The sequence below is a fragment of the Heliconius melpomene genome, chromosome 12, assembly GCF_056956725.1.
Source record: "Heliconius melpomene rosina isolate 202511_hmr_F chromosome 12, ASM5695672v1, whole genome shotgun sequence".
Lineage (NCBI taxonomy): Eukaryota > Metazoa > Arthropoda > Insecta > Lepidoptera > Nymphalidae > Heliconius > Heliconius melpomene.
In genome coordinates, this window is record NC_140400.1 from 6,115,358 (window position 1) to 6,142,217 (window position 26,860).

Consider the following 26,860-nt stretch of genomic DNA (forward strand, 5'->3'; position numbering starts at 1 on the left):
TGGAGTACTGTTCTCATCTCTGGGCTGGTGCACCCCAGTATCAGCTTGACCCATTTGATCGCATACAACGTAGAGCTGTTCGAATCATTAAGGACCCAGTAAGTTGTGAAAGGCTTGACACTTTGGCTCTGCGTAGAGACGTCTCCTCGCTGTGCGTTCTCTATCACATTTATCATGGTGAGTGTTCTGAAGAACTGTTTGACCTGTTACCTGCCGCCGAATTTTCTAACCGCACAGCACGTCACAAACTTAAATATCATCCACACCATCTGGATGCGTGGCACTCCACTACTGTGCGGTTTCGTAGGAATTTCCTTCCACGCGCCACCGAACTGTGGAATAGCCTACCCGCGGCAGTGTTTCCAGGTCGTTACGATATGGGTACCTTCACAAAGCGCGTCTATCTCCACCTCAAAGGCCGGCAACGCACCTGTAGCTCCTCTGGTGCTGCACGGGGTCTTGGGCGGCGGTGATCATCATCAGATGACCCGAACGCTCGTTTGCCTTGTCCTTTTTCCATAAAAAAAAAAGAGGAAATTAAATATTTAATATTTTCATTAGTGACTTGTTGAAAGTGGATTATTACTACAATGGATTATTTATATCGATGAAGGGTCTAAAACAATTTTTCTAATTTTTCTCCGCTTCCAGATAGTCAATTGAGTTGATTTTTGGTATTCTAAAATAGATTTAGGTCATATCTCAACTATTTACGACGACGATTTTCCTTCCCTTCGTTTGTAAATTTTTATAGGCTGTAATTACATTTAACCCACAATCCCATTTCAGGGTACGGAAGCCTTCGGTAGGTGAGCCCGACTCGCATTTAGCTGGCTTTTTTAATATAAAATTTCCTTTTAAATTCAATTGTCATTTTATCAAAACAGACAGTGTATTCATCAATAATGGAAGGAACGATGAATACATTAAGCAAAGAAGAATGCGTAGTGAACGACGCGCTATCACTAACACTTCGGCTGGGCCGCTACGCTGGTGTAGCACCGCTTCGATTCGTACCGCTTCGTAACGGATACAGAATTTCTGTATCTTATTATTATGCTATTTATAGTTATATTTTGATAACTGCTATACGTAAGTTATTATTTACTATACTTAATTTAGTGCAACACTATACTCAACACGCACATAGCAGGGTAAGTAAGGAAGCCTGGGAACCTGACATTAAGAAACTTCGCCCAGGTCTAAAAGCATTGTTTATTGAGTGATTGATTCCATACCGCCCTTGCCCTCGACATTCAAGCGCAGAAATAAAAAAGAAATAATTCAATCGAGTAGAAATCGGACTCACAACCTGTTGCATTTATAGTGACGGTTGTGCCCCTGCGCAACGACTTGCCTCGTAAGTTTTATTTAATGCAATCGAATAAAACGTAGGTGAAAGTAGGCAGAATGAACCAGAGTGTCTAAATGTTAGATTCCCAGGTCCCCTTAGTCTACTCTGCTGTGTACAGGATACAGCGTTAACTTAAAAAAAAAGATAAATAAATAGTTTTTAAAATAATTAAATCTTACTATTTAATTTCTAGATATTACTGGTTTATCAGTACTACTTACGGATCTCGTAAAGCGAATATCCTTTATAACGTGGGGACATGTGTTTTATGTATTAGCAGTTTTAACAATAATTATTTTGTGCTCGAGGGGATCGTACTGTGGGGTCCGTCGGATGAAAAAAATGATTGCCCATCTAAAATGCTTGGAAGAGGTCTAACATAAAATATTTTTTGTTATGTTAATTTTTATCGTTTTTTTTTTAAGTTTAAAGGATTCGGCGCAACGGAACTACGTCTGTCAAATTAATTCTATTTTTTTGTTTTCTTGTGTTGTCTAGAATAATAGAAATCTTCTGTTTTTTCGTCACTGATTAACAGAAGACTTATGTGATATATAAATATATGGAAATTAAATCAATTACTTTTTGAATAAAATTACTTGTTTCTTAGCTGATTTATTTTTTCAGATCACGACTGTCGGTAGAGATAACAGAATTAAAAAAACACACACCGCAAGAACTACAATGTTAATATTTCACGTATGTATTATAATAATACTACTTTTGGGTCAATTGAAGTTGGAATGGAATAACTTAAGAAAAAGTGCGTATTTTAAATTCAATATTCTAATTAATTTGATAAAACTGTTTTATTGAATTACCAACTTCACTCTGTATGCCGTACACAGAAGGGAAGGTAGAGGGAACATAGAGTTAACTTTATTCCCCACTTTCCGCCGAATTCTGCCGCCGAAGCCTTACATGTTGAGTGGCGGAACTCAAGCTAAAGTTTTCGAAATTGTTCTCTTTAGGTATTCTTTTAAGGTATTTTTATAATAGTTTACTGTTTTAGATCCTGTGAACATATGTTTTTGGCCACTTTATTTGGAAATCATAACAATATTTATATTAAAAGCACAAGTAATATTAATGTTCTTAGAGATACAATCATCTTTAGAAACGATTAAAAATAAAATGGACGAATTACTTTCAGCGATTACTTCCGGTAAGGTGTATTTTTTTTACTTAAAAATGGTTTTTATAATTAATATTATATTATTAAAAATTATTAATTTATTTAATTTTTAATTTCACATTGTACCCCACATACCGAAGAGACTTAGTGTTGGAGACATTGAGACGATCCGAATTCAACGCCGTGCTATGTCTTATCAGAACAAAGAAATAAAAATCATTATTTCTCCCGTGGGAATCCGAACCAACACTCGTCATTTTAGTAATTTAACGGCGAATTCCTTAAAATAACTTTAATTTAAAAATGCCAAGACAACACTAGATTTTCTTCCCTCTTATGTGCGGGATATAGCGTGAAACTAAAAAAGATATAAATTTAATTGTATATATTAATATTTTATGATTTTTCCCCTTTCAGTAACACCTCCATCATCGCTGTTCTTAAATAATATGCGCTCCTTGACGCGCGCGTACGTCACCGCTTGTGATATAGTCTTTGAAGTTAATAATGAGGATGGTATCATCATTTTGCTGGCGGTGTTATACTTAACCGCAAGAGTCGTCAATATTAGTTGTTCTTTGGTATCCTCGTTGTTCATGGCTTCAGAAAGTAATTTAATATTTTTTTTTGTTTCTGGGATAAATAAGTAATTTATTTGACTTTTATTTTGAACTAGACCCTATTCACCCGCTCTAGTTAGAAAAAAGTTAGGACTTAATTACCAATATACTCAGTTCACGTTCCTCTATATATATCTGGGGGGGTAAAGCTAGCAACCACGTTTCCCTAAGTATTTCAATTTCTACTTCAATATAGAAATTATATTATTAATATCGCTATTTTTCAGATGCGTACAATTTTATGGCACTTGTTTGGTGCATCATAAGCGGTCTAGATTTCTTGGCGTTTATAGAATCATTCAACCTTATTACAAAGGAGGTATTTATTTATTACATGTTTATATTTGACTTGCCGTGTTAGGGTGTACGGTAGAGTATGTAAAATTTTGCAAATCAATTCGTTTAACTGAACGAACCGTCTGATTGACTTGAATTTGGATTACGACGTTATTTCTGATAACATTTCAAATTCAAAATATTCTTCATTAAAATAGATTTTGTAAGCACTTTCGATTCGTATATACTATAGACTATCGATATCATTGAAAACTTAAAATGTCCGCCACAACAAAATGGCGGATAACAAACTTTTATTCGCTCCACCTAATATGGATATCATGAAAAAAAAACAATAAAGCTTGTTTTTAAGAAGGTTTTCTAATTAAAATTACATTAATAAAATACTTTAATTTCACAAGACACTCACTGACTGAGTTGAGTTATGAAACTCAAAAATAAATATAATAATATTTTATAAATATATTATTTGGCGGAAAATGGGGGTGTCTTAACACTAGGCTCCGATGTATCCCCCCCCTACTCTATTATAGGGGGTACAGCGTGAAGAAAAATAAAAAAAATAAAAAATTACTTCTGTCCGCAGGTAACTGATATAAAAGTAAGGTCGAGTAAACTAATGTATAAAGTTACAGCTGTTGGCCGCCGTGTTCCTATCGAGTTACAACTAATGTATAAGCAGTTTAATTTGAACAAAATGACTATTTCTCCATTATCAATATTTACTGTGGACCGTACATTGACTATCAGGGTTTGTATATTTGTTTATTGAGAACAATTTTTATTATGTTATAACATATATTATGTTTATATATATATATATATATTTGAAGCCGCCGTATAAGACACGAGATTCCAAGTGTAAATGCGATGGTTGTAGGCTTGGTTGTAGGATTTATTTCTTGGGTTAGGTAACAAGACAAAACGCAGTGTTGAGCCAACACAAAGGCCCGGCGTCACTCAACACGCAATACCTCAAAAGTTCGGCGAAAAATGGGTAACCTAGTGTTAGCTTCCAATGGAGATTCTATATACGGGATATAGCATGGAGCTAAAAATATTTTTTGATTGCTTACTAATTGTATATTTTTTACAGATTTTGAGTGGAGTTATTACGTATTTTCTCTTTATAATACAAATAAAGTAGAAGAGAGTTACCTACAGTAGAAGTGTTATATAATTTTTAACACTTTACACGAGTCCACTTTACAGTGTTCAAGTTGTATAAACTTGTTCTAAAATTTGAACAGATACTTACTTAAACTACTTTTCCTCATCTTCGTCTTTTCAGCTATATAAGTAAAATTAAATTACTGTGACTATTTCAGTGTTTTATTAATTCTTTTTTACTATACATTTATAAATGAATTTATGTTTTTTACTATCTGTATAGGGTCGGCATAGGGTGAAGATAGTCCGTTTCCCATTAACTGCATAATTTATATATATAAAATCGAAAGGTCACTCACTCATCACGAAATCTCAGAAACTACAAGTGCTAGGAATCTCAAATTTTGCATAGGAGTTATTTATAGGACGTAGGTGCTCGCTAAGATGGGAATTTGCAATATTCGACTTCTAAGGGGTTGTTTTTGGGGTCGAAAGTTTGTATGAAACTTCGTTACTACAAATGCTAGGAGTCTCAATTTTGCATAGACGTCACTAGGACGTAGCCATGGAGACAGAAATTAATAATAACATAGTTCACGCGGGCGAAACCGCGAGCGGGCCGCTAGTTTTCGATATATTACATGTCGAGTGGTGAACTCGAACTCAACGTCGCGCTTTGTCGTATGACTAGAGCGAGAAAATAAAAAAAAACCAAGCTTGACCCAATAAAAAACAAGTATTAAAAGAAATATGAACATATATTTATATTATCATCCATTTTTAAATCTATATCTTTGTACTGCCCCCTCAAATGTCCCGCTTGGGGTAATAGAACCGCAGAAATTGTTTGTGTATTCATCACATTTCACACTGGACACCTCTAGGAAGGGTTCCGTGACAGGTGCAGGAGTTTCGGGTGGTGGTGCACGACGTCCGCTCTCCTGCGATAGTACTGTAGTTATAGCACATACCACGAAGAAGTACTTCAACATGCTGAAAATAAATATATCATGTTAAAAATTAAACAGAACTGGGTCAGGTGGTTTAGGAACTTCGACTGAACGAGTGGTTAAAGAAGGGTACAAAAGATTTATGAAGCAAGAGTGGTAAGAGAGGTCCGAGAACACATGTCGATTGTTTTGGAGGAACGACAACAGCACCTCACGAAGGAAAAGTTTAAAGAGGATAATGACAGTTGACGAGGCGAAGGAGGCCAGAGGAGACAGCATGTCTACGCTATATCTCGAATTCGACTGGAAAGTTTAAAAAGAAGTGTGTTGACATTATTACTTTTTGTAATATAGCTAGCCTGCTATTCAAGACAAAGCGTGAAGCTAAAAAATAATGATTGTAGAGAACATTTAATATTATTTGAGTACTTTTCCTATTTTCCTCCTCATTCGTAACGCACTTTAGGTATATACGTCTACCACCAGACTATACGGATGCAGATACAAGCAAAATATACCGTTTTTGTATTTTTATTCGTAAATACAGCCTTGCTACAAGCAACGCTTGGTTACCAGAGCGAGGAAATGAAAATATTAAATATTTCGTTCCTTCGAGTAGGGATCGAACCCACAACCCACATTTGCGAGCTGGATGATCCCTTCATCCAGCTCGCACTTGCGGGTTGTGGTTGTTAAAATAAAATAAATTTGATCCAAACAAATAAATAAATAAACGGGGTGAGCCAAATAAAACCGTTTAAAAATATATATTAAACTATAAACTATACTTACTTGATGGATCGCGTCGGCTGTTTGATTTATAATTTCAATTGTTTTTTTTTTATATCAGTATTATGTAAAGCGTGTAATGTAAAAGAAATTGTTTTTTTTTTTAAATTAGTAACGTATTTATTTTGTATTAGAAAAATATTAGTAAAATATTTTACGGTTCAGATTTTTTTATGTTACACGATTTGCCACCTGTTAACTATTTTGATAAAAAAAAAAGATAAAATCATATTATTTCTAAATTTAAATTTTGTATTACTACCCGCTGGTAAGCTGGTAATCATCTGTAATACTTTTATTATGCTGTACTTACCGAGATATTGATTATATAATTTATGCATTCAACTTACTTGAACTTCACATCAGCTCCACGCTGTATCCTGCACACAGCTGGGTAACCAGAGGGTACCTAGTGTTAAGGCACTCCGTTCCCCACTGTCTGCTGAATTTTGGAGGTATTGCGTGTTGAGAGGCGGAACTCAACGCCGACCTTTGCTTTGACCAGAGAAATGGATGTATAAATTTAATTATTACATTTCCTCGAGTGGGGATCGAACCGACAACCAATCGGTTTACAGTCACACTGTAAACCCCTGCGCCACGACTGGCCTCTAAGAATAATTTCGCTCGTACCTTTCAATGTTCAATTATTCTATTCAATTATTAATTTTAAAAAATCCAATGTCTAAACTGTTGTGTAACCTTGATTTATTTCATTAGGTTTAAAATATTTAACTCTATATACTGTTCCCGTAAAAGGAGTGCTGCCGCTTTCACCTGCATATTTCAATATTGTAATTTATTTATTTATCATTTATATACATACACAAAATCATTCATACATTTAATAGAATTTATATATTTTATAGTAAATATTCGCCGTCGTCTGCCGACGACCGAACCGCTAAGGAGTTGTCGTTTTCACATCTACCCCCTTGTCGACGGCATATAATAATTCAAACAGTCGATGCTTGCCACTCGCGCTTTCCATACGTTCCTTTGTTTTTCTTAGTATTTCTTTCCAAATTTATTTTCTTCTTTTCTTTTCTTTATTTTCTTTTGTGTTCTGTTTTATAGAACTGTATGTTTTTGTTGGACTTTCTTATATAGTGTTTCGTGTTTAATTGTGATTTTTCCATTTGTGTTATCCCTAAATGTGCATTTAAAGTGGATGATGAATTTACTGGTGGTAGACTGGTGAGTACACTTTTTATTATTCACCATCACCACTACACGGACCAGTAGTTTCAGAGATCTTAGCGTTTAAGCATACAAACTTCCGTTTTATTATATTAGTGTATACTATATACATGTTTTCGAGAACGTCAAAATTTTGGTTTCTAAAATCTAAAGCACTCGCTTCTCTTCTATACAATTAGTTGATATGATGTACATTCGTATAGAACGTTATGGAGCAGCGCCATCTAGTATAAATTTTCCTTATTAGAATAACAGCACGAGTAAATTACATTATAAGATTGTATAATAAAAATCTTCAGCATAACAATACGAGTTAAAGAATTGTCACTTAAAATAGTATTTTTTAGCTTCATCCTGTATTTCTTTGTATAGCAGGCTAGGAAGAAGGAACCCAGTGTTAAGACAATTCGTTCCTAACTCACTGCCCAATTTTTCAGATATTGCATATTGATTGGGGAAAAATCAAGAATGGAGTATCTTAACAATAAGTTATCACATACAAAAAATTACGGAAAACTATAATTTGAAATATATTTCTCAAATTCTCAATATTTGTTTTCAAAAGTTTTCATATTTAATTTATAGATAGCGCCATCTAGTGTCATTTCCATTAACAACTAATTAAGTCGAGCTTACTTGTAGTTCGGATTATTGGTACTATATTTCCAAGATGCCGCCGAGGCGCAGGGCCTAGCTGCTGCGTTAAAGCAGCGGTTGTGGGTTCGATTCCTGCTCAGAGAAAGATTATTTTCGACGTTAATATTTTTTCCCTGGAGTGAAAACTGAATTCACGACATGTATTTAGAGAAGTCCTAATTGCACTAAAATTATGTTGAGTTATTTATTTCCCATTTTCTGCCGAATTCTGGAGGCGTGTGGCTTCTGAAAGCGCGGCGTTGAGTTCCACAGCGTGTTCAGCTGTGGAACTCAACGCCGCGCTTTGCCTCTTTACGAGAGTAAAGCAATGCAAATATAAAATATGCTACGTCTGGCCCCACACTTGAAGGTGGTGTCTCTCTTACTTCTTGTAACACTAAATTTTCTTTGTCTAACCCGCATAGAAATGCGGGATACAGTGAAGTACACCAAATAATCATAATTAACACTGGATTAGAACATTTCATTTTGAAAGTAAAATTTTCAAAGCATATTTTTTTTACATTCATTGAAATTGAAATCCTAAGAGATACTTCATATAGCTGTCCAACTTTAGGTGAAATATTATATCTTAAACTTTATTGTGAAATATTATTCTGTTGATCAATAGGGAACTTTTGTCTCCATATGATTTATAAGAAAATATTTGTTTGTAGAAGTATGCAGTAAAATTATAGAGAAATTGTAGCCCAGTGGGATAGCATCTGCTAAACGCGATGATTGTAGATTCGATGCCCATTCGACTCGAGGAAATTAATTAGTTTTGACACTCGAGCTTAAGACAAAGGCGTTGAGTTCCTCCACTCAACATACAATATGTCGAATTTATACGGATAGTAGTGAACGATTTAAGTAAGCTTAAGGCGAAAAAATATGAACGTTTTAATAAGTCATGATGATTTCTTCTTAGCTTAGTTATTTAGGCTATTAGAAAACTCTATATTTAATTTTATCTTCAAATATTTACAAAGAATTTAATAGTGTAATCATGATAAATAAATAATAAGGCCAGTCTCGGCCTAGTAATGTAAGAGTTGCAGTTCAATTCCCACCAGAGGAAATAAAATATTTAATATTCTCGTTTCCTCGGTCTAATGACGAGGCAAACTTTCGCCACTCAACACATAACATGTTAATGCCTCCTAAATTCAGCGGAAAGTTGGGAACGGAATTATCTTGGTGGAAGCACAGTGTATTAACACTACGTTACCAGATTCCCTCCGCCTACCCTACTATGAGAGGTATGAAGCTACAAATATGATAAATAAAAAAAATAAAATGGGGAATGGAGTATTTTAACTTACAAAAGCCCAATACAATAAGCATCACTTACCAAGGAGCTATAAAACACTACCTCAAGCTATTCCTAAGCTATAAAACAAGGTATCTGTGTAATCCATCCTTACCCCTCAAGTTAGGGCTGGAGGGGGTCGAGCCTCATACCGTGTAGAGCGCGCGAGCCGACCTCACGCTTCGCAATGCTATAGTGCTATCGAATATAACGAAAATGTCCAATTATCATCTACTGTTAGCCGTTTTTATCACTGTAAACCTGATTATGGGTAAGTAAATACTTTTTTTTACCTAAAAAGGGGGTAAATTTAGTTAAAATGTTGATAACACCTGTAGTAGAGACATTTAGATGTATTGACGTTTCGCTACGAGTTTTGTTTGTGTTGTCATTGTTGTATTAGAATAAATAACTAGATATTTATTTGATTTTTTTTAGGATTGTTTATGGGTCCTATTTTGATAGTAAAATTGATTAAGTGCTTTTAATTATATATATTTTATTGAACTTCGTATGCCAAAATGACAATCGTTTATCTTATTATTATGTATTTCGTGGATATTTTTAAATAGGCATAATTTAGATTTGGTTTTTCAATGTCTTACACAGATTATTTATTTTCAATTGTAATTCATTGAAATAATTATGGAAAATAAAAAAAAATCTTCAAAAGAAAAATTAATGAAACGTTTAGAACATTTGCAGTATCCTTAATGTAAAAAAAAATATTATGTTCTTAAAAATATCAAAGAAAAAAAATTTGCTTCACGCTGTATCCCGCATAGAGCAGGGTAGGCAGAGGGAACCTAGTGTGAAGACACTCCTTTCCCCACTTTCTGCTAAATTCTGGAGGCATTGTGTGTTGAGTATAATATGTTCTTATACTATTATGTTCTTATCATATGTAATTACGAGCTTTTAATTAATATAAAACTCTTTCCTCAGAAAGAGACTGAGAGCGCTTAAAAGTTACTACTGGATCCTTGAAATTTGGCATGTCAGGGAGTGAAAGGAGTAAAAATTTCTCGGTAAACATAAGAAATCAGAATTTTTGATTTGACGTCTTTTAAGTTAACGCAAACAAAAGTTTCGGGCTACAACTAAAATTATAATTGTATTTTTATATTTATTTATTTATTATTTTTCGTTTACTTCATAAAAGGAAATGCGGAGATGGAGTAGAATACTTCAGAAAAATATTTTAAACATAAAAATCACGGAACGCCCAAAGTTCGTCCCCAGCTATAAATGTAAAGTAACGTCGATTGCCACCCTCGAAATGTCTTTATTAATATTATTACTTCAAATACAGCTGAAATGAACTCATTGTACTCCTTGAATTTATATTACCTACATTCTTTAGTCGACATTGTGGTACAGTCGGAAAATGCTTACTAAATTCACATATAAATGAGGGGAATGATTAACATATTATTGTATATTGAAATGCGACAGGTAGTGGGTTCGATTCCCAAGTACAGTGTTGAGTTTGGCCACTCAACATGCAATGCCTCCAGAATTCGAGGAAAAATGAGGAACGGAAGTGTTTTAACACTAGTTTCCTAGACTCACTACTAGGACCAAGTAAGATTTTGCGGTTTTTATTCAAGTGATATAAATTTGGATGGAAAACGGAAAACGGAATGTCTTATGTGTAGGTTTTTTATGCCTACCCTAGTTATATGTAGAATAAAGCATAAGACTATGAAATAATACTAAATTAAATCTGCTAATTAAAAATGTAAAATATCTTTCAAGTGACATTTGAATACTCTTTAAGGATAAGATGACCTACGACGCCAATTTTTGTATTTTCACAAAGCAGGGAGAACAGAGGGAACACAGTGTTAAGACACTCTGTTCCTCGCCTGTGGAGGATTTTTCTCTTTCTTATTACTAGAACGATAAAATGAAAATAATTAACTCCCTCAAATAGGAATCAAACCCACAACCCTCGTTATTAGAGATTATTATCAAAAACAGGTAAATCTTAAGTTATTTCAAAGCTACATTCAGAATTAATCATTCACAATCTGTTAAAACAGCCGTTGTTTATTTCTGTAATTTCACGTTTAGAGTTAACGCAATGTTTTATTCAGTGAAGTACTCTTTGGCAAGTTAAAATCTCCTTACAATGTTTTAAAGGATTTATATTGTGTCTAATTAGTAATTAGTTTTTAGAATTTTATACTTAAAGTTTACTTAGTTTAGCTTATGTAGTTTGACCAGAGATAAATTGTGAGACGTTTATATTAATGAAGCCGACGTGGAGCAGAGAGAGTGATTGTAAATGGTTATGGGTTCGATTCAAGCAAATATTTTTATTTTTTAGCTGGTAAGAGAAAAGAACGCGGCATTAAAGTTCCGCTACTCAACATGCAATCTTAAAATTGGAAGTTAAAAGGGGAATGGAATTCCTAACATTCCATAGGTACTTTCTTATAATATACAAATAATAACAATAATAGAAAGATAATAACAAAATAGAAATTTAAAGTGAATTATCGTATTTTTCTAAATAGATAGATAAAATTAAAACAATGAAATCGTTATCTCAAAACAAACATTCGTACAATTTACAATATACATGTCAATTGTCGTATGAAAGAAAAACATGCGCACGCGTTTCCTACTAAGTTTATTGGCCGACCGAGGAAGTGTCGCATCGCTGTAATTACATACAAATACTTTTATTTCGCACGCTATTACACGTGTATGCGGTGTTTTTTTGTTTCACTCTGTATCCCGCTTATAACAGAGGGAAGATAAGTGATAGTGTTACGACACTCCGTTCCCTTTGCACTGCCCCAATTTTCTCTTAATATAGCGTCACCTCCTCCAGTTGAGTGAATTACGCTCAATATACAATGTCTCGAAAGAGGGAAACAATATTTATTAACTTTAGGTTCTCTCTGCTTACCCTTCTGTATGGGGAACTCAACTATTGCGGGGATTTACTTCATAATATAACTTAATACAGATTATAACTACGGATTACTATAGATATAGATAAAATCAAGCGAAACTAACCAAAATCGTCTGAAACCCATTAAAACTAACTAAAACTGATTAAACTTAGTAATCTGCGAGGTCCGTTTATAGCACGCGATATCGTATCTAGAACAGCGAAAACATAGAAATGGTTGTATAACTAAATATTTAGATAATGGAGTACCTACCTACGAACTTAAAAAAATATTTTAGCTTCATGCCGTAGTACTGGCTGCCGAGTAGGAAGGAACCTAGGTGCCTAGTGTTAAGACATTTTTGGCACAATTCTGAAGGTATTGCTTATTGAGTGACGAAACTCAACTCGCGCTGTGCCTCGTTACCAGAGGGAAGAAATCAAAACATTAAATATTTCGTTTCCTCGAGTGCACAACGAACCTGCACTTGTGGCGTTTACAGTCGTCGTTGTCGATGTGCCTTTGAGTCACGCCTAGCGGCCTAGCCTCAAATAAAGCACTTAGATATATATTTTTTTTTAAGTTTGTGGGTCAATGGCGGCTAAATTATAATGTAGACAATTGGACAGTGAACCCATTGAAATAGAACAAATACAAAATATTACGGGAAGTTTACCAAAAATATAATATAATAGTTATCTGATAGTAAAAACTGATTTTTAATCTGTTAAGGAGTTTCCGAGATTACCATGTACAAAATGCACAGACAGACATACAAAAATCTTAGATTTCTTTTTTTTTTTTATTAGGTTTTGTAGGTTTAGGTCTTCCATATCGATTACTTACATTTTATTATATGTATGTACAAGTATTATAGAAACTAGCTAAAGAAAAAAAAAAGCATAATTATTCAGCTTATTTCACACACAAGTACTGTCTCGTGGGCGTAAGACGTTTTGCTAAATAAGGCATAATAAAGAAGAAACCGGCGACCTCCATACAAAGTACTTCTAAGCACAATGTTCTGTGAAAATACCTTTTCAACCTCACTTAACCCTCATGAAGTTAGTAATAAAGTAAAAGCTTAGCATCATCCCTCGGGTACGGTCTCTTACAAATTTGCACACTAAAATATTAATAGCTATCATATGTTAATATGTAATAGGAGGAACCTATAAGAAAACAGCGTAATGGTTGAGGGTTTGATTTCCAGTTAGGAAAAATTTTTTACTTAATAGCTTATACAGTACCGACCATCCTCCTGAAACACTCGTCGACTTGCCAACTGAAACACTGATTTAATGACCCCATAATAATATATATATATATATATATATATATATATATATATATATATTTAATACCTCTGAGGGCACCGGGGAAATTAATTATTATTTATTAATAGAAAATTAGTAAATTCTCTTCTTTTTAAAAAGGGCTGGTGACCTGCTGATGGTCTTTACAGCGCCACGGGGACGGGGAGTGGCGAGAGTAGCTCACCACTGACAAATATTTTTTTCGTTTCATCGCTTTTCGTACCAAGACAATGTGATTAATTCGGCCACTCAACATGCAATGTCTCGAAATTTCTCGAAAAATGGACAACAGAGTCTCATAATCCCAGGTACCCTCTGCTTATCCTGCTATATGCGGGATACAGCGTGAAGCTGAAAAAAATATGCAATCAAAGTATAAAAGAAAGTAAAATAACAGAGGCATTTTATAGGGCGTGCGTTGATTTACGGATGACCTGTTTCATTATACGTACTTTATAAAAAACATATTACTTTTCAATGTATTTTCGCGTAGTATATACACATACATACATATTTGTTTATTCTGTCTGTCTTTTCCATTTGACGTATTTAACGTGGTTCTCGCAAATATTCTTAGCATAATTAAGCATAATTCGTAAATTTTTAGCATAATATTTTTCACGTGAAATAGTGGAAATTAAAGTAGCGCTTACTATGTAGAAGTGAAACAGTAATTTAATACATTTTCTTAAGTAAGAATCGAATCAACAACCATCGCGGTTACAGTCAGGGACTGTTCCACTGCGCCACGATGGCCGCTAGTGCCAGTCACTAGTTCAAGACTATATATTGAAATTCTTGAACTTACGCCTCTCAGATATGTTGTCTTATTACTCTCGCTAATTAAACCGAATGTTCAATTCCGAAACTATAAAGTTTGTACATTTTACTGTTCCCTCAAGGAAATGAAATATTTAATACTTAACTTCACGCTGTACCCCGCACACAGTAGAGTAAGCAGAGGGCATAGAGTTAAAACACTTCCGTTCTCCACTTTCCGCAATTCTGAAGGCAATGCGCGTTGAGTGGCGGAACTAAATGCCGCGCTTTGCCTCGTTATCAGACTGAAGATTTCCTCGGCCTCTCGGTCTTTTCATTTGAAAATATTAAATATTTATTTCCTCGAGTGTGAATCGAACCAACAACCTAACGTGCCTTACTTACTACCTTTGTTAAAAAATTGTAAAGCTAAAATATTAAAAATCGTCAATTTCCTATACTTACAAATAAATACACCAAATACCTTTGTAACAAAGGTAACTACAGTACGGTTCAATCAAATAAGTCGTCGATATTGGAATTTTGTTCCATTCAATACCGGTACGGTACATATGGGACGTTAGATGAGAGGTCTTCATCTCCCTAGTCCTGTATTGGCTGTATGTATGTTTGTGTAATATTATGTTACATATATATACATACCTTATATGTATAGCAGACAGAGTGTGATTTGTAAACGTAATGGTTGTGGGTTCGATTCCCACTCGGGAGAATGAGTTATTCTCTGCCTACGTGCGTGAACAAGACTGTATCCATATAATCAATATAATATTTGACTCTACCGCTACTGAGCAGCATGAGCCTCAGTTGCCAGTCAAACCTGAAACTGAAAGCCTCAAACTAGGACTAAGGAATTATCCATCCATCCATTTCAATTGTGGGAACAGAAGTTGAATTATATATGGGTGGAATAGAAACAGCTGTATAAATATGAGGTTTATCTTAATAAATTTGGACCTGTAACTATAGCTTCCAAGCGATGCATGCAATTGATAAGGAATTAAAACATAATTTGCATTTTAAATTTTATAGACAGAAATAACTTAGTATTAGGGTTCTCCGTTCCTCGTTTTTCTGCCGAATTTGAGACATTACTTATAAACTTACAGAACTCAACGCCGCGCTTTGAAAGGGACTTTTTTTTTATTCAAATAGTTTTGACTTCAAAAATATATTTGTAATTAAAATCTAAATTGTTTGAACCATTTCAATTTTATTGTTATTTATTAAAGCTGCAATATCACTTCGAAATGTGCAATGTTTATTTTAGTCTAGTTTGATTCAGAAATTATTATATGAAATATACTGACTATTCAAAATATAAGGTATGTTTCAGTTATTTTGAATGTGTCATTGAGTACTTTACGGCGGAACTAAACGCCACGCAATATTTTACTAGGATGGTAAATGAAAATAATTTATACGCATGCGCGAACTTTGGTAAAATCAAATTTATATAAATTAACCAAAGTCTGTTTAAAATAGTACAGTGTTATGTTACGCACTACGTATAGTGGAGATTTGCATCATTTTGTCTATCCTGCAAATATGTAAAAAAAACTAATATTATTCTTCTATATATCATTCTATCTATTTTCCCAAGAGCAACTGCCATTTTACTCTGAAATCACTTAGAAATTCTATCTGTAACTTTGTGGTTGGAACAGTTATTAATATTGTACAGACCTTTGAATGCCTCTACCGAGTGCTGGTAATTTGAGGTCGATATTTGGAACTAATTTTCAACGTGCCCTATCCAGCAGATAGTGAAGAAATTTTAAGTTACTATTGGGTTTTGAGTGACGGACCTTAACGCCGCGCTTTTCTTTTGTTTTCACGGCAAAAAATTAAAATATTTCACTATTTTTTACAACTCGATGGCATCAAAAAAAAATTAAACACGTATGAGTGTCAGAAACTATAAAATTAAAGTGAAATACATATAATTTAGTAAGGTTTTTTATTATTTTAATTAAGAGAAACCTTATTAGACATCTAAAGAAAAATGAAAAAAAAAATACTATAAAATATTAAACATCGATGTCAACCATTACTTTAAAATAATGTTTCTTTATACAAAACTAGATGGCGCCACTTGTATTCTGAATCGCGCTATGGTTTGGTATTTTATTTAGCGTAAATAACCCATAGACCTTATAACGGGTTGCCATCAGAAGGGTCTTAACTGACTCGACTGAACAGCGGGTGATGATTCAGGATATGATCCCAGTGATTACTCTCCGCTCTCCCATACCTCAACTATCGCAGAGATATGGGTAGAAAAACTGACGCTGTTTTTGGCCTTATTTATATTTTATTTAAATTCAAATTTAGAAGTAGTTTAAGAGTTAATAATATTTATTTATTAGACAATAGACATTCAGTCAGTATAGTGGATTACGATTACATAGACATTAGACATTAACCCGATGTAATGTAACTATAACAATTTATACTCCTTAGAAAAATACTTAAATTCCTAAAAAAAATATTTTATAAAAATTTAAACCAGTACTTTCTGAGGTTAGGGCTGTCTAAAAACCTTACAAAGATTTTATGTGAAGATAAAAATAAATTGGTTTAAAAAGAAAAAATATATATATTTTTTATTAAGTACTCTACTTGCAGTCTATCTCGGCCTAATTTGTGTTATGTGTTGATGTTGATATACAATTCTTCAATCTAGTTATAATAACTTTAAAAATTTAATCGTAGCAAAATCGGGGATAAAAAGATCTTTTGAAAAAAATTTTCTCTTTGCGTCCATTTTGAAGACTTTGCATATTGGCTAACGTGATCTAATACCACATCTTAACTCGTCACATTAAAACGCATAAATAAATTACATCAGCTTCACGCTCTATCCCGCACGAGGCAGGATAGGCAGAGGGAACCTAGTGTTAAAACACCAAAAACACATAGATACATAAAAATTTACTCTTACCCCCGCTGATATTTGAAACCACAACCATGGCGTTCCACACACACAATGTTCCAATTTTCCATACAAATTAAAAGTCAGGCTCGAGTTAATAACTTATATTACGTAATGAAAGTCACAAAGGATATAATTTATGACGTAATCATGTTCGGAGTGAACCGTTTTATCATTTTGATTATCTAAAATTAAACCATTTTTATTATTAATGGTTGTAAAATATATAACTTATTAAATATTTTTTAAAATTAATATCATATGCTAAGGATAGAAAAATGTTTAGAAACGTATTAAAATTTGAACGTAGCGGGGCTCGAACCTACGCCTCTTGGTTCTTCTTTTTTGGTTTTAATTTTTATACATTTCTAAATATATTTCATTGGTATAGTTTTTTTTCATCCATTATTAATTCAAATTCAAAATATTCTTTTGTTGAATAAATTATATGGAGCTACGAGCAACTAGGAAAACTGTGTATCGGAGAATAGCTGGCCTCAAAATCCTTATCTTTTTCTTCGATGGTCGTAAAAAACCAGCCAAGTGCGAGCCGGAGTCACATACGAATACTGTTATCTATAAAAACGGTAAAAAAATCATGTCTGTGAATGGACCGCCTATAAATATTTAATTTATATTTTTCTGTTTTTTTAGTATTTGTTGTCATAGCGGCAACAGAAATACATCATCTTTTAAATATTTCAATTGTCTAACTCTCACAGTTCATGAGACACAGTTTGGTGACGGATAGACAGAAAGACAGACAGCGGAGTAATAGAGACCCTTTGGATATGGAATCTTAATAAAAATATTCTATGTATGTAGATAATATCAAACATTTAGATACGCCGATCTCTGCGCTTCATCCAATTTTGATACTCAATTTGTGTAACTTAACGCCGCAGAATATTTACTTTGATTAGGAATATTTATACAATATTCTTTTAATATCTTTTTTTACGAAACGTAATATATACGCATTTGTAGGTACTTATATACACCAAAACTCATTTACAATGTTTTGCGAGTGAAACGGTGACAAGGCGAAAACAATAGCGCCGTCGCCCTAACAAATTGGGGCTACGAACAAACTGAAAAGTAACGTTTTATATATACATACAGTGTATACGTATATATATAGTATACGTGCGTCTAAATACGCAATATGTCTGTCATGGTACAGTATTAAAGGATTTAGACTTCCAATTGTTGAGGAAGTGATTTTTTCTGTATAATTTCTTTTGTGATAAGTCATTTTGTTTTAGTCATCTAATTATTTTTTATTTAGGAATGTTGTTTTTTGCTGTATCGCAGCTACTGGACTCAAAAAGTTAAAATTTGGAATTTAGGTAGGTTAGGGAGTCTACGAAAACAGGAATCAACTTGATTTAGAAATTTATGTCTCATACATCCACAATTAGAAAAAAAAAATACTTGTACCTGCTACCGGTAAAAAATACAATAATAATATATCCTGTAATGGATATTCTCCCAGCTAGTGCTAGCCAGCTAAGCGAGAAAATGGAAATAATTCACTCTTCCGAGTGGAAATCAAACCTAAAACGATCCAGACGTTTACGAGGAACAGAGTGACAAACATATACATATATTGAAAAAAAATATAGTTAAAGATTCGAAAAAGCTATATAAAATGTATAATATAACACAATATATTTGTATACAACGACGTACAAAAATCACAGGTGATTGATGTATTTGGATCCGGTCCAAACCCATCTACATCTACGGATAACTCTAAAATATTGAAAAACTCAAATTTTTATTTGAACAAAAGCCACTGTTTTTACAGCTACGCTTTGTTTCATTTCATGTTAAATTAATATGAAATATGATGATTTTGGCGGCGGAGTGTGGCTTGAAAATTAATTGAGATGGTTGCAGGTTCAATACTCAAATTAACGTTTATATATTTTATTTAAGTATATAAATAATTAAGAGTAGTGATATGACACTTTCTGAGTGTCTAGTAGTGATTAATAAAAGTGTTGTAATTAGTGATGTATCGGATATCTGTATAAGTATCAGACATCCAAAGGGGAAGACAGATCCGTCTCTGTACTCGTATCCGTGACATTTTCTTATTTATCTTATACGGATCTTTTTTTAACTTCACGCTGTATCCTGCACATAACAGGATAGGCACAGGGAACCTGGGGACCTAATGCTAAAACACTCCTCTCGTATTAGTAAAATTATAAGCCACAACTTTTGTTCTGTCCAAAACGGACGTCAAATTGAAAGAAAAAAAAAACTTTTCATATAATTTCCCGAGTAAACGTACAAAGATATGTTTTTACGACATTAAAAACTTTGAAATTTACGGCTTTATAGATGCACGCTGTATAACAGGATAAGCAAAAGGTAGCTAGTGTTAAAACACTCCATTCTTCAAGCACGATCCATATGTGACTGACATTTGGACAAACTTAGGCGGTGTCTTGTTCGTAGAACATACGAGTATATCGCATTTTATTATAATTAAAGCATTTTAATTGTCTACAAAAAAGTTCAGAAAGAACTTTAACAAAATAACATGACCTAGCCTTAATTGAAAGCTTGGATGAATTCCAAGATGCACAAATTCAGATTCTATTTTTTAATTCTATTTAAAATTACAAGGATAATTTTAATATTTTTTTTAATCATTAACGAGCAAAATAAATTTAATATTTTTAAATAAACTATTCTAGACCGTGGTGACCGCCGTGGTTGTGCATCCGATGCTTATTCGGGGAAATGAAATATTTATTATTTTCATTGTGTCGCTCTGGTAACGAGGCAAAACCTTAGAAATCAGCGGGAAGTGGGAAACTGAAGTGTATATTACTAGGGTCTAGGTCTATATTACTAGGGTCCCAAGTTGATATAATATGATATAGACCTCTATTTACCGTGCTAGGTGCGGCTTACCCTACTTTAATAACCATATTATTACGGTGCCGCATATAACAGAGGGAACCTAGTGTTAATACACTCCGTTCCCCACGTACGGGCGAATTTTCGACCCTTTGCGTGTTAAATGGCGGAATTTGACCAATTTCAACCAAGTTTAACAACATACATTTTAAAATGATCTCTTAAAAAAATGCTTTTTTCCCAAATTGGTCATTTTAGCACATCACTCCTAATATATATCCACCCTAATAGAAGGGTAAAAAGTTAATACGATTTATTGGATAGCCCATTCGTTACCGGCTCGGTGCTCAATAAAATTGGTCCAAATTAAAACTTCGCCCGCTTTAAATTGGCCGGATATTTAAAATGCCGGTACAAATTTGCTGGTTAAAAGGTATATTGAGTTATGGTGGCGCAGTTGTAGCAACCAGTTGTGGTTTGTTAAAACTGGTTCAATCTCGTTTGTGGCAATTATATAGATCTAAACTAATATTATGAAGCTGAAGAGTTAGTTTGTTTGAACACGCTCATCTCAGGAACTATTGATTCAAATGGAAAAAATATAGTGTTAAATAGTCCATTTATCGAGGCAGGCTATAAGGTATTATATTATTTTTTCTAATGTAACCCGTTGTGCCCGCTGTATGTGACACTTGTCATATACAGGTCTAAGTTTATTTATATAATTGTTCAACGAAGCCGCTGAAAAAAATGTTATTATTGATAAAGTTTGTTTCTTGCTTCACGCGGTATCCCGCATGTAGCAGGGTAGTTAAAGGAAGCGTAGTGTTAACACTTGTTGAGTGGCGGAACACAATGCCGTGCTTTGTCTGACTACCAGAGTAGAAATTTAAAAATTATTTAATATTTAATTTCTTAAATGAGAATGGAACCCACAACCAGTCGCTATTACAGCACACCCCTGTACCCCAGCACCAATACTGGGGTAAAATAAAGTTAGTTGACGGTATAATATAGTTATTAGAGTGCCAAAGGAGAGAAGCTGTCGCAGACAGTTTCAGGCTAGTCCTAATGGGACTATGATGGTTCTGAATGCTAAATCCTCTTGGGGTTTTGTTTGTGTTAGAGATATATAGAAATGGGTCTGATAAGGACGAATACTTTAAAATATTGCTTAGTAAATTTCTAAACGGTCTTAAAATAACGAAGATATTTGAAGATATTATAATAAATATGCCTATATTTAAACTGTATAATGTATATTAACTATTTAAATTAAACCATTTTTAAGGGTAGGGTAATGGTACCCTATTACTTCTATACTACCCAAGCAACAGTAACAACCCCTTATTATAGAAAATTTTAACCTACAACTAAAGCAACCAGCAATTTACCCTACCACCACGGTCATTAATACGTATTAACTCATACAAGCAATTTACGTCGTATAAGCCTTCGTTTACCTAAAGCGAGTCCAGCTATCCGCCATGGAGCATCTATCACCGATGTCGGTGATCCAGAGCAAAGATTTATTTCATACAGCCTTGGAGTCACGCCAAAGCTAAAGCGATGCAAGTTAAACGGGTCACTGAGCGGGAACTCACGAATTTTTGTGCGACATTATCGATTTGAGTGGATTTTATTGGCAATCTGTGCAATTTAGTATGAAAGTGGCCTGGAAGTCTGGAAATTGGTGGTGTATTTTGTTAAATTTATGCTGTTTTCGTGGATTTTTTAAAAATTTTATGTGCTATATCAATTTTTTACGATGATTTTTTCCCTCATACAGCAGAGTAGGCAGAGTGAATTAAGATTAGTGTTAAGACACTCCGTTCCCTAAGCGCCACTCAACTTAAGAGACATTGCATATAATAGTATACTTTAGTAGCTGACTTTTTTTTTACCAAAAAACAACATATTTTAATAATACCATATCAGTATTGAAAATTCTCTTAAGATGAAAAAATACTATACAAAATTCGATTTCCTGTACAAAATTTTCGTAGCAATTTACCGAAAACTAAATTAAAACAGAGCAAATATTAAGTTCTGTGAACATACTCGTAGTAACCGAAGTAGTTTAATAAAACGGTAAATACGATGTCAGAATCTGTTAGTGGAAATCAATTACATGAGATAAAGCTTTAATATGGTTGCCATTTTTAAGAAAAAAAGATTGATTTGAAAAAAATGTTTTAAGAAAACTTATTCTTTTATATGAAACGTGGCTTCGCCCGTTTGAGGTTATTATTATATTATAGCCAAATTAGATATTTTTACATAAACTGTAGTCAGTAACTATGTTATTCTCATATATATAAGCCTTTAATACTGTAAAGTTTCATGTAAATTTATTCAGTGGTTTTTCATTTACAATTTTTGAAAGATATTTTTAAAAAATATCAGATTTTACTTATTCATTGTATTAAAATGCAAGCAACCGAAACTCAACTCAACCCGAAACGGAAATGTCTTAAGTGAACGGAGTGTCTTAACACTCGGTCCCCTCTACTTATCTTGCTAGACACAGCGTGAAGCAAACTTTTAATTTACAAATATTCTATTTATTGACTTAAATATTTATATTTCTAACATATACTGCTATAATATATCATTGTGAGGATAAGGCACACTTTTCTTTCAGTGTTAATAACATGTTAATTTATGTAAAGAGAAAATAGACATATTTACAACCGCCTCCTTTAACAGAAGTCGGTTAAAAATAAATTATCTAATGAATCTCCCGCTACATTATTATAAAATTAACATTGACAACCCTAAATCACCTATATTGTAGCCATTTGTACCTGTACACTCTGTAAATAATTACGCAGTAAAATAGGCTTTATATTCACAACCGTAGAAACTGTTTGAACGTGGATTAATCCATCGTTGAAATGACCCCCTGAAATATAAGAAAATATAAAGGAAATTCGACTCAGTTGCTTCGAACATAAAAGCTATAGATGTTACTTTTAATGTTATTTTGAATTGTAACCTTTATGCAGTTGGTATAAGGTGCTCTAATTGGAGAAGCTTTTCTCAGTGAAACTTATCCGGTTTTATCCGGTCTCATCCAGTTATATCCGAATCTATCCGGTTATATCCGGTTTACTCGTCCATGTTTTCAGATACGGATATTAATTGTAGTAAATCTTCTGGCGAATGGTTCCCTTTGTGTTGTACAGCACAATGATGGATTATTATGAATAGTGATAACAAAATTATTAATTGCGTGTCTGAAGTTGTTATGGCAACATTTTTTTTTATTCATTAATTGGTAACAATGTTTTCTTCCTCTTTCTTTAACGTTTTAGCTTCTCGCTGTATCCCGCATATCGCAGGGTATGCCACATTTTTGGACTAATTGCGTGTTGAGTGATGGAAGCCAACACCTCGCTTTTTCATCGTTACCAGAACGAAGATTTTTTTATATTAAATATTTTATTTCCCCTTGTGGGGACCGAACCCACACTCGTCGCGTTTCCATTCGCACCCTTATATCTCTGCGCAACGGCGGCATTACACAAGATTTAGTAAATTAGCTCAGATTGTTTTGTCTAGCATCGTAGAATAAGTAGAAAGAATATAGTGCGAAAACACTTCGTTCTTTAGAGTTCGTCTTCAAGAGATTGCGTGAAAATATCGGTCTTATGTAAAAAAATATTTAAAGTACATAGGTACTTTGTAAATTAAATGTCCAATACAAAATGTTTATTAAATAACAAAATTCTGTTTGAAAATTATAATTTTAAAATATTTTCTTTAGTAAAATATATAGATATAGGCGGTATACATTTCACAATTTTACGTTCAATTCATTATTTCAAATTATTTTAATTTCTCTCGTTATTTGTATATTTAAGACATTGCTTGTTGACTGGCGAAACTCAACACTGTGTTGTGTCTATTTGACATCAAATATAACGAAAATAATACATTAAATAAAAATTCTCTGTAGGGTGATTTATATAATACGGAAATTATGCGTCATACCTATAACGACCACGGGCCAAGTGGCGGGAGGTCACTGGTGTGGTCTACGACCGCAGAATACCGCCCAAGCTCAAGGGGCTGATATACAAGAGCATCGTCCGACCGGTTCTTTTATACGGCAGCGAATGTTGGCCAGTACTATCTCGGCACACTCTGGAGCTTCACGTCACGGAAATGAAGATGCTGAGGTGGATGTGCGGCGTAACGCGGTCTGACCGCATACGCAACACATTCATTCGAGGTAGTCTTGGGGTCCGTGACGTAGCGGATAAGCTCCAAGAGCGTCGCTTGAGATGGTTTGGCCACGTTACGCGCCGGTCTAAGAACTATGTCGGACGCAAGTGCCTTGCTATACTAGTTCCTGGGGCGCGACCTCCCGGACGCCCTAACCACCGAGGACGCAAAAGATCGTGCAAAGTGGAGCAGGTTAAGTAAGAAGACAGACCCTGGTAATAGCCGGGATTAATGCCAGGAAGAAGAAGACCTATAACACTTTAAAATTGTTAAAAATAAATAAATAAATGAATGTAAAATAAATGATTTATCTCGACTGCGCCACAGGGTGTCGTTTATAAATACCTGTACAGCTTAAATTAATATTCACGACTGAAACTTGGCAACTGACAACGCGGAATAGCTTTTTAATGGGCATTCGGATAAAACGTTACTGATTTTTAAAAATAGTTTTAAACTAAACGTTTTTTGACCAGATATGTATGCTATGTACATATATACAGGGTGGCCCAAAAGTGATGGATCAAACTAAATAGGGAGATGAAGGAGGTTAACTCTAACAAAAAATCTCTCTGTTATAACGTATAAGCATTAAATGTAATAATAGTATAAAATTAAAAATATATTACAAATATTATTAGAAACATGTATACTCAAACCCACAATTTTTTTTCCTTGGGGCACCAGGAACGTAGTGTTAAGACACTATGTTCCCATTAAGACATTTCTGTTCCCCACTTGCCGCTGAATTCTGGAGGGTTATTTACAGTCGCCAACTTGTGCTCCTCCGCCACGACGACAACTCTACAAAGGTCTCTACAAACAATTACAACATATTTTTATTAGAAGCAATATATTAAACAATAATTATTAATATGCAAGTACGTACGCTCTTGGAGCAACGCCAGTGTCTCATTAGAATTGAATTATTGCACAGATAATAAATAATAATAAGATTATAATATGTATGAAGCTTTACTACATATTCTGAAATTCATATTCCCTAAATGAAGCTATATTATTATGTTAGAGCTGAGCTTGTTGGTTATCTCAAGCTATTAACATTCTCTTGGTATATTATACGAGGTCTCGTAATAGGATCTAAGACTCTACTCCAGAGTTTGATCCCCTTATAATCATGAAATCTTCATAATCATAAAACTTGGCAGTTCTACGCAGCTTAGGTGATAATTCAATTATCGAGTCGGTCTGATGATGGAGTTTGATGAATATTCAGAATAGTAACTCTTTAGGGGTACTTTCTGCTGAATCCTAGAGGCGTGTTGAGTGGTGGAACTTAACGCCGCGCTTTGCTTCGTTATAAGAGTGAAATCTTATTACCTCAAGTGGGAATCTAACCTATATCTTGTCGTGTTTACAGTCGCCGGCTGGTCTACTGGGGTCATAATTTGCACCTACATAAGATCTAATTTAATTTAACTATCGTATATAATAGAATAACTTACAAAATAAGACGCGAATATAAATCTATGTTATAAAAGTAAAAAGCTAAGAGAAGGAACGTGTGTTAAAAATAAAAGCTGAAGAGAAATAATATGATGAATAACTAGATTTCTAAGCTCCCATATTTGCTGGTGCGCAAAATATGTAACCCGTTTACATTATTTCGACACGACAATTTCTTACTTATTACGTGAAAAGAAAGACTTATATAATATTGTTATGTACTGGTGGGTAATTAGTTGTATATATTTTGTATATAATTGTATTTACTAATATTTATGCTTCAAGATATGCCATTAAAGTACTATTGAAGATGAAATAACTGAAATAACGATGAAATTACTTTATTATAAGTATAACTATATTCTAAATCCGGAATAAATTCGTAATTGAGAAGATCGCGATGAGTCAATTGATTATGAATTATTTACAATAATATGTAAATAAATATTATTAATATTAAAGCAAAAACATAAATATGAATTTATAAGGTAACAAAATATTCACATTTTCAATAAGTTTCATAATAAATCTCCTATACACGTACGTCACAATGTAAACGGGTCTCCACCCCACAGACGTCAAGAATGAAACAGTGTATTTCGAAATAAAACTACATATATCAGTAATTTGCTTTTATTCCGAGCTGTACTTTATATTTTTCTTTATATGAAATTGTTAGATTCGTTTTATATGAAATTGTAAAGTTTATATGGAAGTTCTAATAAAATAAATTAATAAATACCGCTATATTGGGATTGCATTTGGTGGTTTTTAATTCGATACACATTCACGAGGAACAGAAAGAAAGTTAATAAAAACAATATGATTTATTTCAAAGACAATCTCTGATGACTCAAAGACGCACAACATTGGATTTTGCTGATCAATCTTGAACTTGACTTGTTACTGGAGTCTTAATGCCAAGGACAGAGTGACTAGTCTCAAT

The 26,860-nt window shown here is 33.7% G+C and overlaps 2 protein-coding genes across 4 annotated transcripts in view; both read left to right on the forward strand.

The window, feature by feature from the left end:
* Positions 1–666: 666 nt before the first annotated feature.
* On the forward strand, positions 667–4,684 carry LOC146533622 (uncharacterized). Its single transcript, XM_085194774.1, has 8 exons — positions 667–1,092; positions 1,548–1,726; positions 1,982–2,117; positions 2,367–2,519; positions 2,907–3,098; positions 3,337–3,428; positions 3,993–4,157; positions 4,503–4,684. Exons 1-8 carry the CDS (start codon positions 906–908, stop codon positions 4,551–4,553), a joined length of 1,155 nt encoding a protein of 384 aa, XP_085050900.1. The 5' UTR covers positions 667–905; the 3' UTR covers positions 4,554–4,684.
* Positions 4,685–9,546: 4,862 nt separating this feature from the next.
* Hasp (Hig-anchoring scaffold protein) overlaps positions 9,547–26,860 on the forward strand; it is a 79,513-nt gene continuing 62,199 nt past the window's right edge. For all 3 annotated transcript variants that reach the window (XM_085194775.1, XM_085194777.1, XM_085194776.1), the window contains exon 1: positions 9,547–9,674. In XM_085194775.1, the coding sequence (XP_085050901.1) occupies positions 9,620–9,674 (55 nt within the window). In that variant the 5' untranslated portion in view covers positions 9,547–9,619. The remainder of the gene's footprint in view (positions 9,675–26,860) is intronic.